The 15,220-nt window shown below is 45.3% G+C and overlaps 1 protein-coding gene across 1 annotated transcript in view; it reads left to right on the top strand.

The window, feature by feature from the left end:
• MATR3 (matrin 3) overlaps positions 1–15,220 on the top strand; it is a 368,635-nt gene that overhangs the window by 83,460 nt on the left and 269,955 nt on the right. The window contains exon 4 of the mRNA XM_029583949.1: positions 12,120–12,181. Within this exon, the coding sequence (XP_029439809.1) occupies positions 12,120–12,181 (62 nt within the window). The remainder of the gene's footprint in view (positions 1–12,119; positions 12,182–15,220) is intronic.

The raw sequence follows: 15,220 nt of genomic DNA, 5'->3' as shown, positions 1-15,220 counted from the left end.
CAAAAATCTCAGCTTGACCACCACTCAGTTGTGGTAGAATCGGCTCAAAAGAAAGCAAAAAGGACGAAGCCACACTCTACCCCTCCTGTCAAGGAACACAAGTTCCTAGACAATATTGGTCGACGAGTGTTCCAAGGGGCCATGCTCATCTCCAGAATTGCTTCTTACCAGCTGTACATGACCCAATACAACAGGGTCATTTTCAAGCAAATACAGGGCTTCTCTGAAACCCTGCCTGACCAATTCCAAGAACATCTTCAAACCCTTGTCAACAAGGGCTTTGAGGCAGGAAAGCATAAGATAAGAACAGCTTACGATATCTTTGACACCTCCACTAGTGTCTGCAACTGCCATTTCGGCAAGACGCTGGGCCTGGCTCAAGTCTTCTGACCTTTGCCCAGAAGTACAAGACAAGGCGCTCTGACCTGCCCTGTATTGGAGATAATCTAGTCAGTGAACAGATTCAGCAAATAGTGGCTGAGTTAAAGGACCATCATGAGACCCTCAAAGAGCTCTCATCGATACCTTCTGACTTCCCTTCTAGACAGCCCTTCAAGAAGGATTCTAAGAAGTCATTCTTCCATCCAAGGAAGTACTATCCCCCACCAACAAGAGCCCGAGTTACGAGGCCTTATCACAAATCTCAGCCTCGCCAGCCCCGGAAGCAAAAGCTACAAGCAGCTCCCCAGCCAGGGCCTGCTTCAGGTTTTTGACTTTCACTTGGAGAGCAGCAGCCTGATCCCTCTGCCAGGCATACCAGTGGGAGGTCGTTTATGCCACTTTCATGGAATGTGGCAAGCAATCACAACCAACCAATGGGTGCTGGCAATCATTGCTCAGGGTTACCATCTGAATTTTCTTGCTCTTCCACCAGACTCCTCACCTCTACAAACTTGGAGAGTAACCGACCACTCTATCCTTCTGGAGCAGGAGGTTTCCCTCCTTCTCCAGTTAAGAGCAATAGAACCCGTTCCTCTCTTGCAACAAGACCTAGGGTTCTATTCCTGGTACTTTTTGATCCCCAAAAAATCCGGGGGGCTTCGTCCAATTCTGGACCTACGTGCTCTCAACAAGTACCTCCAGTGGGAAAAGTTCAAAATGGTAACCTTGGGCTCGCTTCTACCTCTTCTACAAAGAGGAGACTGGCTCTGCTCTCTGGACCTCCAGGACGCATACACCCACATTGCAATAGCTCCAGCTCATCGCAAGTACCTTCGGTTTTTAGTAGGCCCAAGGCACTATCAATACCGGGTGCTTCCATTCGGCCTAGCATCGGCACCACGAGTCTTTACCAAATGTCTCGTAGTTGTCGCAGCCTTTCTCAGGAAAGAAGGTGTTCACGTCTACCCCTATTTAGACGACTGGTTAATCAGGGCCCCAACCTAGCAAGCCGCTCGATCGTCCCTGAATTTGACCCTACACGCTCTAATCTCTCTAGGATTTCTCGTCAATTACGAGAAATCCTCTTTAGTCCCATCTCAAACCTTGTCCTTCATTGGGGCAGACTTGGACACCTTACAGGCAAAAGCCTTTCTACCTCAACGAGTGCAAACCCTCGTGTCTCTCGCTCACCAGTTGCAGTCTCAGTATACAGCAACGGCTCGGCAATTCCTTGTCCTTCTCGGACACATGGCGTCCTCAGTCCATCTCACACCAATGGCAGGCCTAGCCATGAGAGTCATGCATTGGACTCTGAGGTCACAATGGATTCAAGCGACTCAGCCTCTGTCAACCATTGTCCACATCACCGACGCACTCAGTCTATCTCTCGCCTGGTGGAAAGATCAGAACAATCTCCTCCAGGGACTGCCTTTTCATCTACCAGATCCTCAACTCATTCTCACCACAGATGCATCCAACCTCGGCTGGGGAGCTCATGTGAACGATCTACAGACACAAGGATCTTGGTCTCCAGAGAAAGCCAAACACCAGATAAATTTCCTGGAGCTTCGAGCAATGCGATATGCTCTGAGCTTTTCAGGATTACCTCTCAAATCACGTCATCCTGTGGTACATAAACAGGGAGGCACAGGCTCCTTCCTTCTGTCAGGAGGCTGCTCAGATTTGGGTGGAAGCGCTCTCCCACGCGATGTACCTCAGGGCCACCTACTTGCCGGGAGTGGACAATGTCTTGGCAGACAAACTGAATCGTGTCTTCCAACCGCACGAGTGGTCGCTCAATCCCTCGGTAGCGACCTCTCTTCCATCAATGGGGTTATCCCCAAATAGACCTATTTGCGTCCCCTCAGAACCACAAAGTAGACAATTACTGCTCCCTCATTCAGAGCGAGTGATCTCAGCCCAGAGATGCATTCTCCCTCTCGTGGACAGCCGGTCTGCTTTATGCATTCCCTCCACTTCCTCTTCTCTCAAAGACTCTCGTGAAGCTCCGTCAGGACAAGGGAACCATGATCCTGATAGCACCTCACTGGCCACACCAAGTGTGGTTTCCAATACTCCAGGATCTCTCCATCCGCAGGCACATTCCCTTGGGAAAGGACCCGCTTCTGATAACTCAGAACGGCGGATGTCTGCGCCATCCCAGTCTTCAGGCCTTGTCCCTGACAGCATGGATGTTGAAAGATTAATCCTTCAGCCACTTAACCTTTCAGATTCGGTTTCTCGTGTCCTCATTGCTTCACGGAAGCCTTCCACAAAGTCTTATTCCTATAAATGGAAAAGATATACATCATGGTGGTGTTCAGTCCCTTGATCCCTTTTCCTGTCCAATCCCGAGATTTTTGGACTATCTCTGGCATTTATCGGAATCAGGTCTAAAGACCTCTTCAATCAGAATGCATGTCAGTGCGGTAGCCGCCTTCCATAAAGGTGTCAGATGTCCCTATATTGGTACAACCCCCCGTAACACGTTTTCTTAAAGACTTGCTCCATATCAAACCACCTTTACGTCCTCCAGCCCCTTCTTGGGACCTTAATCTGGTTCTTGGTCGGCTCATGAAACCTCCATTTGAGCCTCTTCACTCCTGTGACCTAAAATATCTCACATGGAAAGTGATTTTCCTTTTAGCTATCACTTCAGCTCGCAGGGTTAGTGAGTTACAGGCCCTAGTTACCTATCCGCCTTACACTAAACTCCTGCAGGACCGGGCGGTACTCCGCACTCACCCTAAGTTTTTGCCTAAGGTAGTTTCGGAGTTTCACATTAATCAATCCATTATACTACCTACCTTCTTTCCCAAGCCCCATTCCAATCCAGGGGAACAGGCTCTGCATACCCTTGACTGTAAACGGGCTCTAGCATTCTACCTAGACCGTACAGTTGCCCACAGGAAGAGGACTCAGCTATTCGTCTCTTTCCATCCCAACAAATTAGGGCAACCTGTGGGTAAGCAGACTCTCTCCTCCTGGTTGGTGGACTGCATATCTTTTTGCTATCAGCAAGCAGGCATTCCTTTTCAAGACCGTGTTAAAGCACACTCTGTGAGGGCCATGGCGACTTCAGTAGCACACCTAAGATCGGTGCCGCTTCCTGACATTTGCAGGGCTGCCACCTGGAGCTCACTCCACACTTTCGCAGCCCACTATTGCTTGGACAAAGCTGGAAGACAGGATTTCATCTTCGGCCAATCTGTCCTGCGTAATCTATTTCCAACATGACGTACCAACACCCTTCCGCGTGCCCAGTTGCCCTCTACCAAATTCCACCCCAGTTGTTGTGCCGGTTGCATGCCTTTGGGTACATTTGGTGCTGTTCGGACATCCTCAGCTCGGTACTCACCCATGTGTGAGGACTACCATCCTGCTTGTCCTGTGAGAAAGCAAATGTTTCTTACCTGTAACAGGTGTTCTCAAGGACAGCAGGATGTTAGTCCTCGCGTATCTCGCCCGCCGCCCCGCAGTGTTGGGTTTGTAACGTTTTGTGTTAATTTTTCGGCACTGCCTGTAGCTATAAAATAAGACTGAAGGGGGACCCCTGCTGGCTGCAGGGTTAGTGCCATGCTGGGCATGCCCAGTAGGGGCCAGTCAAAGTTCTGGAAACTTTGACAGAAGTTTTCCGTGATTGGGCTCTGTCCTGATGTCATCCATATGTGAGGACTAACATCCTGCTGTCCTGTGAGAACACCTGTTACAGGTAAGCAACATTTGCTATTTCTATTCTTTAAATCTTCTAATTTGGAGAACAGATCTTTAGTTTGCTTTAGAAGTTGTACTACCTTTGATTGCTGCATCATTGTGGAGGCCTGGTCATCGGTGGCCTGCTCCAGTTCCTGAACTCAATCTCCCAGTTCTTCCACCTCTTGGCGCAGGTCCCCAATCACTTCTTGTATCTCCGTTTTAATAGCAGCTATTATGTCTATTTTTATGTTCTTAAACCAGGCTTGGAATTATTTTCTCGTTGGGCCTGCCTCCCCTCCAATGCAACCCCGGCAGTCTCGTGATTTTCTGGCACGCTTCCCTCATCTCCTTCTGTGGTGGCCGTTGTGGTATGCGTGGCGCTACTGGGGTAGAGAAGCCGGCCAGGTCCACAGTTCGCCGACGTGTCGCCATTATCTGCCCCATATATTTTAAGTCTTAATCGCCAGGAGGGTCCTCTGCTATTTATTAAACCACTTTTATATTGCTGCCACGTGGAGCTGAAGATTCAGGCAGCCATCTGAAAGGGCTGACCAATCTATATTTTTAAAACCTGTTACCCTTCCCTTGAACATGGGTTCCGTTTGGGGGGGGGCATTAGGTTTGCTTAGGGTACCTTAAATTGAATTGCACACAATTCAATTATGCATTTATAACAGATGTTACATGAAAAACCATTCAAAAGTAGTCTTCTGAGGCAAAATATCACAACATGCATATTATATTTACATGCACTGCTCTGATGCCAAGCAGAAAATCCTGCAAAAAGATACTTGGAACTCCTATGGAATGACATTCTTGTAATATGTGCTGGGTGTGGGCTTGACCCTCAAAGCCATGAATAAACGGAATTACCATTACAATATAGTAAACCAAACAACTCAACATGAAGAAAAAAGCTGTACTCAAATTCTGGGGTCACCTCATAAGACACCCCTCCACTGCTAAACATTTTGTGAAATAACATAAATCCCTGCAAAAGAAGGTGCCTAGAACCTTGCCATACTTTAAGAACATAAGAAAGGAAATGCCATACAGGGTCAGACCAAGGGTCCATCAAGCCCAGCATCCTGTTTCCAACAGTGGCCAATCAGGCCATAAGAACCTGGCAAGTACCCAAAAACTAAGTCTATTCCATGTTACCATTGCTAATGGTAGTGGCTATTCTCTAAGTGAACTTAATAGCAGGTAATGGACTTCTCCTCCAAGAACTTATCCAGTCCTTTTTTAAACACAGCTATACTTTATAACAGAACTGACTCTTAGAATGCAAATAACAGAACCTTATGAAAAAGAAGCGATGCAAATACTACACCAAGCCTTAGAACATTAATGCACCACCTCCTGGGATAACAGAACAAGCCAGAGTGAAACTACACGCTAGCAGCAGTGTACTGCACCTGAGTCACACACAGAACACACTAACCCTTACCTAATACAAAAATAAGGGACTACAAATTAGAACTAGAAACATGCAAACAAAACTGAAATAGCCTGAGAAACCAGACTCTGAACAGTGGAAGGCTAAAGAGCAAAACACAAAATAAGAAATGCATATACCCAAAGATGGCATATTTCAATTACTAAAATCTGAAAATATTTTCTTTTTTTACTTTTATCTGTTCTTATTTTCTAATCAGTTCAGGTCTTCCCCCCCCCCCCCCCCCCCACTTTCCAGGGGAAAGCCCAATCCGCCCCTGCCCAGACCAGAGTCAGCGTGCTGCATTGTCTACAGAGCTGTAGCTGGTTGCTGTAGAACAGATGCAAAGGAAGACTTGTTGCCTCTGCCCCCTCCGATTACAAGAGCTCTCTCTCCTTCCAGATTACTGGCAGAGGATTTCCAATTGGAGACTCTGGACTTGGTATGTCCCATAATACCTCTCACCTCCAGTAGACTTCTTATTGAAGAACAAGAACCCATTCTTGTCTCAGAGGATATTCCACCTCTCATACCAGGTCAGAAAACACATTGACTTGACCAGATATGGTGAGAAGTTCTTTGACTAGATAGGAATTATCCATCCTCTTCAGTATTGCCACAGCAGTCCCACAGAGCAAAGTGCTAGTTTCACCTAAAGTTCTTCATCACACTTTGTAGTGGAGTAAATCTGTCAGATGATAGACCCGGATATTTCTTCTCTAAGGCAAACATGGAGAACCTCTGATTCACTTCCCTGATTGGGATCCTGGGTCCTCGAGCCCATGTCTTTAAGTTCAGAAGAAGATTCTTTAGACATAACATCTAACCCACTTTCAGGAAAAAATTGGTGCAATGCTTGGTGTAAATGTGCCCAAAAGATAAAAATACCCTAGGTTTGAGCGAGTGGTTCTTCCATTCCATATAAATGAGACTGTAGGAAATGCCTGTTTCTGGCATTCCTACACCTAGAAGCTAGATCTAAAGTATAGTGTGTTGGGGGAAACAAATCACTGGGGTTTATAGTTGTCCACTTGCCTCATCAATCTGTAGTTGTTGAATCTGCAAAAGACCAGGATTCATTCAGCTTAACCTTCAGGAAAGGACAATAGATAATTTCCAAAAGTATTTCAGAGGTCCATGCTTACTGTTCAAATTTACATTCAATTTCATATGGTGCAATATCTGTATAACTGTATTAAAAAGTTCAAGCCTTTTCTACAACCCACAGAAGGCAGAAGTTATAACCTCTAACCATTGAATGTGGAAGAATGTATATCTGTCTGAATCCATCAATTTGTTTCCTGTATCCCTTCTGCCTCAATTGGAGCTTGACTTATGGTGTGGCTTAGAGCCAGTAGCATCTGAGAACTATGTACGTGAGAAGTTGGTGGACATCCCCCTTGTCTAGGGAATAGCCTTGTTTGGAGAAAAACTAAGAATGTGGCTGTCCAATTGATCTTAACAGACCCCAAACTACCCTCTTTGAAATGTTCTTTCTGTACTTTTGACACACCCATTCTGGCCTTTTCAGCAATACTGCCTACCACATCTTCCGGCCCAATGACAGCAACCACTTCTGGCTAAACCTAGACAGTTGTCTGCCTAAAATGTCACAAGCAGTCCACTCTAAACCTGTCCAGTGGGAGCAGAATCCAGGCTTCTTGAATGAGTGGTGGTAAATAATTAAGGACCTCTCAGCCCTCTGTCATGAAGTCTGGATACAGTTTCATCTACCATCTCTTCCTCACTGCTCAACTCTGAATCCAGATCAGTCTGTTGGCTTAACTTAGTTTGAAAATGCAATCGCATATAGGGTTTTTTTAATAGAGAGAATCTGTAGATTGTCTCCTTTCTGGCTTTCTTTACTCCCAACTCCAACAACCACAAGTCACCCGGTAATATTTAAATTGCACACAATTTTTTTACTTTGTTCTTTTCTTTTCCCTTTTTGTGGGACCTCCAAGTACAGTGTATATAAGTCAGACTGCTTTTCCTCATAAGTCCAACTTTTATTAATTCCTATTAAAAAAAAAACAAAAAAACTGTGCCTGAACCTCGAACTCTTAACTTTTCATTTAAGTTTTATATGTATCAAAGGTCCCCACCAGAGCAGTCTTTGTAAGAAAGTCTCCTAACAGACAGGCCCATACAGTAAACTGCACGGGAGAGTCGGCGCTCTTAGGCGAGCACCCACTCCCAACGTGCACCCAGGCACCTCTCCTGGGTGCGCAATTCAGTATTTAAATTAGGGCCTGTGCTAATAAGGAGATGCTAGGGAACACTAGCACATCCCTAGCACCTTCTTATTGGCGGAAGCGGCGTCTGACAGCTGACGCTTAATTTTACCAGCGTAGGTTGTCGAACCTGCTGACAGCCACAGGTTCGGAACACGGACGCCGGCAAAATTGAGCGTCCGTTTTCCGGGCCGCGGGCAGAATTTTTTTATAGAATATTTTTATTTTTTTTTTATTTTTGGGGCCTCTGACTGAATATCGCTATGATATTATCCTGGTGCGGTCTGAAATTAACTTCTGCCTTTGGCAGGAGTTAATTTCTGAGAGTAAAATGTGTGGCTTGGCCGTACATTTTGCTTTCTATATTGCATGTGATGAGCGCTATTAGTTTTGGGGGGGTTGGCAGCGCGTTTTCCACGCGCTATTACCCTTTACTGTATAAGGGGTAATAGCGCGTCAAAAACACATGTCCAAACTGGGGCTAACGGTGCACTTGGCTGAGCGCACCGTTCTGTATTGGCCTGAGAGAGAGTAAAATTCAAACTCAACACTTCTTTGTTGCCATCGGAGCACTGTGTACTTGGAGGTACCACAAAAAGAGAAGACCAAAAGAAAACAAAAATAAAAGATTTTGTGTACAATCTATTTAAATATTGGGTGACTTGTGGTTAAAGTTGGGGTTGCCTATATAAGCCCCCAGATTATATTGATTGGCCCTGGAGTTAGTGATTTTTTTTTGTTTTCTCCCCCATTCTGTTTGGAATTCTAAAAAGGGGTTTGTTGGAGTGGTTCCTGTTTTTTGCTTTGGTACAAGGATACTAGCAAATGCCTGTGCTTTACACTCCTTATACCAGTGAGGTCTGTGAAAAGCTGGTAAGATGGCTGGTATAAATCCACGCATCTAGACTGATGTAGCAGGATTCAAGAAAGGAAATTAACATGTAAGACTAAATTAATCCTTTTTCTGAAGGTTCTTCCAGTGTACATCAATCACAGCAATTTCCTTCACCCAAGCATAGCGTCCTTAGCTCTGACAGAAGCTCTTGGAGCCTGATTACTTCCTGCTGTTCGGGCACTTTCAGGTCGATACAGTAACGTGCAGTTAAAGATTGCCCGTCTGTAACGTGCTGGGAGCGCACAATACAGACGAGTAAGGCGATCCAGCGATACAGTCTCCAGTTTCACGCGTCCTTAGCGCTTCCTAAAATAGACTCATAACCCTTTCCGCACCCAGCATGTAAATGAACGAAAAAGCTGTATAATGAAGGAATTAGCTATTCCCCTCCGATACTGTAACGGGCGCTGATACTATCTCCTCAGTAACCCGCTGTTTTGCCGCGGCCTTAACGTGTTAGTTTACCGCCTCCCCCTAGTAGGAGTTAGTGTAGTGTAGTGTAAAAAACATTGCTTACCCGCCCTGGTCCCGTCCGGTCTCCGGTCCAGCCCGTCCGGTCTCCGGTGTAGCCCCAGTCCGGTCTCCTGCAGCCCGTCCGGTCCCCTCCTCCCGAAGCAACAAAAAACGAAAAAGTAGCAAGGCTCGGGCCTGCTACGGCAGTCCCTTCTCCCTTCCTCCCGATTTCGCACGGCCATTCATCCAGGCAGAGGGAACCGGTGGCGAAAACGGCCCACGGTTCCCTCTGCCTGGATGAATGCATGACCACCCGGCTCCCTCCGCCTGAATTAATGCGCGCCTGTGCGACCCGGCCTCGTTTGAACACGCGCCCACCCAATCGAACACGCGCCTACCCGCCCGCGGCCTCGATCGAACACCCGGCTCCCGCCGTCGCCCGCCGGCCGCCTGGACCCACGCCGCTGCCTGGATGACCGCATGAAAGTGACAGGTATTTAAAAAAAAATTTTTTTAACACTCAGGTTTTTACATATTTTTGGTTTTTTTTTTACACTTCCTGGTGCCTGTCATTTCAAATGTCATTTGAAATGACATTTGAAATGACAGGTACCAGCGCAGCCAGGTTACTGTATAGGCGCTGTATTAAGCGCCTATACAGTAAAATGGGTTACGCGGGCATAACCCTTCCCTAACGCTTTAAAGCCGCGGCATGCATTTGCATGCAATTAGAAGAGTATCGGGGACTAAGTGAAGAGAACTGTGCGTGCGGGGAGGAAGGGTGCGCCTGACACTGCGGCACTGTTTCTACCGCGGCCTTACTGTATCGACCTGTTAGGTGTTATTTGTATCGAGGAAATTTTCAACTAGAACTACTTACACTTTCAAGTGGAAGAGGTTCACTGGACTAGGGTGAAAAATCCTTCTCTTGTCCTCTATCAGAGTTACATCACATGTGTGAATCTAGCCTGAAGACTAATTCAGTCAAGTTCATTTTAGAGTAATAAGCATTTAATATAATGAAGGAATACCAATATCTTCATATCCTCCAACTCATTTCATGAAGGACTTAGCGCACACCCAGGAAACCACCTGCACTTTCATACAGTCTCAGTATAGTCCTAGGACTTGAGACCTCCCTTTTTGGAGCCCAGACGCTTGTCACCTTAAATATAACTAGCATGGAAATCGTTTTTCAAGGACAAGCAGAATGGCATTCCTCACATATGGGTTATATCAGATGGAGTCTGGTGTAGAAATCTGATTTCAAAGTTTCTTGAAACTGAACATATCCTACTGGTCATATGCAATATGCTAAACTACCATGCATCCACACTGTGGCCCCTTCAGTCTCATTTTTTTCTCTGGATTGCAATGTTGTAGATTTGTTTCTCCTGCTGTTAATGAACAGTCTGCTTCCTACCTTATTTTAAAAAGTTTGGGAGCCCTGTCCCAGATGACTCATGACTTACTACTGCAAAAGTGGCTTCCAAGTATTTAGTAAAGGCTTGATTGTTAAGGCTTAACAATCAAGCCTTTGTTTTATTAATTACTTTTGGAATATTTCTATAACTGTTCTTTCTTGATGAAAGTTGATTGTTGTATGGATCAATGGAATTCCTACTTTATTGCATTTTGGTGTCTAATTTTTAGACAATAGAATGTGGAAAATGTACAAGGGTATGAACACTTGCAAAGCACTTTTGGTGCCTGAACTGTCAGAATTCAGTGGGAGACACTAAAGCTCCTTAATGGCAGCACAGGAAAAAAAAACAGATCAATAAAATCTGACAATTGGCAGACTGGATATATGAAATGGTCCCTTTTTCTGTTTTCTATTTCAATGCAAATAGTTTTGAGTGGGGGAAGGAAAGTGTAAGGTGTCATATCTATGAAAAAGTAAAATCAAGCAGGAACGATTGAGAACTTTCTGAAATTGATAACTGTTTTGCTCATGATATTCTAATTTTTCATAAAGCACAGGGTAGTTCAGGCGTCAATTTGCTGATGCCTCTTTGTGAATATATCCAGTATTTTACTGGTTGACAGTTGAATGTGCTGGGACTGAACATCACATGATTGACCTGTGATGTGCTGGCTAAGTTTCATCTTCCCTTGAGTGTTCTCACATTAATAACTGCAAAGCATTTTTCAGGTAAGAACCTAGTAGAATGTTTCTCAGTCCAGGTATATTTTGGATACAGGAAGGTTGGATTTTTTTGCCAGTTTCATCAGGTATTGACCCTGTTTATAAAATTTAAGTATGTTGATGCACCTGTAATGAAATTACTTGGTGACTATTAATGTCCTGTCTGTCTTGGACTTTCTAAAACACTGTTCTAGCCTTAAGCTGACTAAAGCAGGTGTACTGCTACTGCTGCAAATGAAGATGCATTTATTTATGGGAATGGCAGGTGAAATTTTGGTTTTCATTTAGTAAAATTCCTAAGGTGCATAAACAGTTGAATAAATGGAAATGCCCCCTCTGCCCTCTAACATTTTTCCATGTGGCAAATGAATTTGACACATACAAAAAATCCACCCAAAACACTTTTTAGCAAAAACCTGAGAGAAGAATATGACAGACAATCATAAAGTTGCTATTACGTTGTTACTGCAATTAGCCCTCCATTATTATATGGTCAAAAAGTTCATATTTGTAAATTTTTTTTTTTAGTGCTTGTTTCATTTGATCCCACACACTAATAAAACTTCGAGAAAATCTTTAAACTTTCTCTTACTGGAACAGTCCATTGATTCCAATGGTCATACACAACTCCTGAGATGACCCCATGTTTCGAATCACAAACTTTGCCTCAGGATAACCATTTTACTGCTCTTTAAGGTGGGAGGAAGAAGTTACTGGGCTTGACTTCTGTGCTTAATGTGTTGCATACTTTCATGGAATAATCTCATAAGTTATTGGCTAGCATACAAACAGCACAGACCTAAATTCCAACCAAATTGGTGTTCTGTAGCAACACTTTTGCTTAAACTGATATAAATGTAACTCTTGTTTCAGGAGTGGAACCAGCATATCAATGGACCAACTCACAGACGCCGCTGTCAGCTACTTCTGGAAATGTATGACCTTTTGAAATATTTGAAAAACATGCACTTATCTTTTTTTGTTGCCATGATGTCCCACTTTCTTGTATAGATGTTTGTATTCTGTTCACTTGATTTTTGGTGTTAAAAGTTTTGTTGGCAAATATTCGATCAGGTAGTAAATTCATGGCAATTACTGTTGAGCTGTCCACAAACTATACACACAGTAATTTATTTGCTATCAGGAAGGCAAATTCCATTTTGAACCCTAGAACAGGGGCAGGTTGCATAAGTGTTTTCTGGGATGTTCCAGGAGACCTGAATAATCCATTAATCTTATCTTACTCTTTTGGTTCAGTGTTTCCCTCAATAATATAGCCCGTAACTTGTAGATATCTGCTATAATAGATTAGTTTTCCATTTTGCATAGTTATAAGTATTGTTTCAAGACAGATCATGTGTTTTCAGATGAGCTGTTTAGGTGACAGGAACTCTGAAAATTGATTTTAGCTTTCTCACAGGACAAGCAGGATGGTAGTCCTCACATATGGGTGACATCAGGATGGAGCCCAATCACGGAAAACTTCTGTCAAAGTTTCCAGAACTTTGGCCCCTACTGGGCATGCCCAGCATGGCACTAACCCTGCAGCCAGCAGGGGTCCCCTTCAGTCTTCTTTTTTCTGCACAGCAGTAGCCTCGCAGTAAAGGAGCTCTGAAGAGATTTCTGACAGGAATTTTCCTCACGGAATTACTAAAAGTTAAATTGCCCCACAGGGATCCCTCCTCTAACTTTTCTCAGTCCGCGGTACTCCGGTAAGTTTTTACTCGTTTCCCGTCAATTACAGTCTAGTTTGGCCTTTGCGGCCTACTGGCCGACCATACCGCGGCTTGATTTTTCTTTTCATGGCCATGGTGTTGGGGTTTCGTCTGTGCCCGGACTGTACCCACACCATGTCTATCACAGACCCCCATAAAGTCTGTGTAATGTGTCTAGGACGCGAGCACGATGTTTTGACCTGCACCAAATGTGCCTTCATGACACAGAAGGGTCGCAAGGCCAGAATGGAGAAGAAGATGGAACTTCTCTTCCGTGCACAAACCTCGACTCCGCCCATTGCATCGATGTAGTCAGAACACACCGTCAACATCGGGCCAGCATAGACTTCTCAGCCATCGACACCCCCCTCAGGATTGAGGGGATCGTAGAGAGAAACATCACCATCGACACCGTAAGACTCGGACCATCGAGGGAGCGAAATCATCGACCTCGCCATCCGAGCCGCTGTCGAAGAAACCCCGTCCAGGAAAGGCAACGACCATTCCTGCGACTGGGTCACCGAGGCAACCCTCACCCGATCAGGGATCGGGAGCCGCGACTCCGCCTTTAACGGTGGTCCCGGCTATGCCTCTGCCTCCTGTGCTGGGGCTGCTTGCTCCAGGTCTCCGAGAAGAACTGGACTGGATGGTTCAGGAGGCAATCGACAAGGTGATGCAACGTCTTCAGGTTCCTCTGGCACAGACATAGGCGCACTGCCTGTGGAATCTATCATCGACCCGATTCTGGCAGCGCTGGCACTGCTGCTATCCAGGATGGAAGCGTTTATGGCTGCTTTTCCACCAATGGATCCCGGGTCTCCGATGGCTCCAATGCCCTCCCCACTGACAGCATCATCGGGAGGAGAAACACCGTTCCGCATCCTTCCATCGGGAGTTCTGCCTCGGCCATCTATGCCATTATGTCCCTCGCCACAGACTTGTCCGGCACCACAGTCTCATCCATCGATGCCCTCAATGCCTGCACCAGTGCCTTCGATGCCATCATTGGTGCCTCCGATAATTCCTCAGATTCCTTTGGAGCCTAGACCAGGACCTTCAGGTATCCAACCACCCTGTCAGCCTCTAGTTCCTAGAGCAGTGATGGCCAACCTTTTGAGCTCAGTGTGTCAAAATTCATAAAACCGAGCATAACTCGGGTGGTGTCACTTCTAGAAAAATCCATAATTTTGTGATATTTGTAGCTCTAATAAGTTATAATTTTAATATGTACTGTATTTAATAAAGCAAAAACAAATAATTCTTTACCTGCTTAGTGATTTCTTTTGTTGCTGAATTTCATTGGCTAAATCTTCAATTAAAACTAAGGATTTTAAAAAGCCCCTGCTGTCCCCTTCTGTGGGAGCTCTTGATTTCCAGTCACCCTGATATTGTCGAGGATTAGGAGATTATTCTCTCTCTCAAACATACACTGTCACATACATACACATTCATGCTCTTATATCCACCATAACCTCTCGCTCTCACAGACTGACACACTCTCAGGCTCTAAGAGACTCTCTCCCCCTCCCCCCCCCCCCCCCCACCCACACACACACAAACTCCCTTGGATTTCCTCATACAGACTCATGCTCTCACACTCACTGGCTCCCTCACATACACACACACCCACACCCAGGCAGGCTCCCAATCATTCTCACACACACAGACCCCTAGGCAGGCACCCATGCATTCACACACATACACCCCCAGGCAGAGTCCCATTCATACACATGCACACACTAAAGGCAGACCCCCCCTCTCTTTTGCCAGCAACCTCGGAACCTCTCTCATTCCTCTGCTGCCACTCACTGTGCCACAAGGCTATTGGGGAGCTGCCAATTGCTGTTACTGACAGTGAAGCCCATTCTGCTGCCTCCTCTGTGCAGGCCCCGTGGGCTTCCACTTTCTCCATGCTGATCTTGTATGTTGTGAGATCCGCATAGAGAAAGTGCTGCTATTGCACATTCCCAAAGATTACATGTGCCAATCACTAAAAAGTTAGGTTTTTTTTACCTTTGCTGTCTGATCTTAGTTTTCTAATTGGTTGGTCACAGGCTTTTTTTCCACCTTCCCTTATTTTTTGCCAATTCCTTTTATATTGTCTTTTTTTCTGTTTCTTTTCTCTCCATCTTCTTCCCTCAAACATAGGTTCTCATTCTCACATGCATTTCTCTCTCTCTCACACAGGCTCTCACTGTCACATGCTCTCTCTCATACAATCATTCATACACACAGTCTCTCACTGGCACTTGCTGTCTG

Source organism: Rhinatrema bivittatum, chromosome 18 (genome assembly GCF_901001135.1).
Source record: "Rhinatrema bivittatum chromosome 18, aRhiBiv1.1, whole genome shotgun sequence".
Classification (NCBI taxonomy): Eukaryota; Metazoa; Chordata; class Amphibia; order Gymnophiona; family Rhinatrematidae; genus Rhinatrema; species Rhinatrema bivittatum.
The sequence above is the reverse complement of the archived record's forward strand: the minus strand, read 5'-3'. Positions and strand labels throughout refer to the sequence as shown.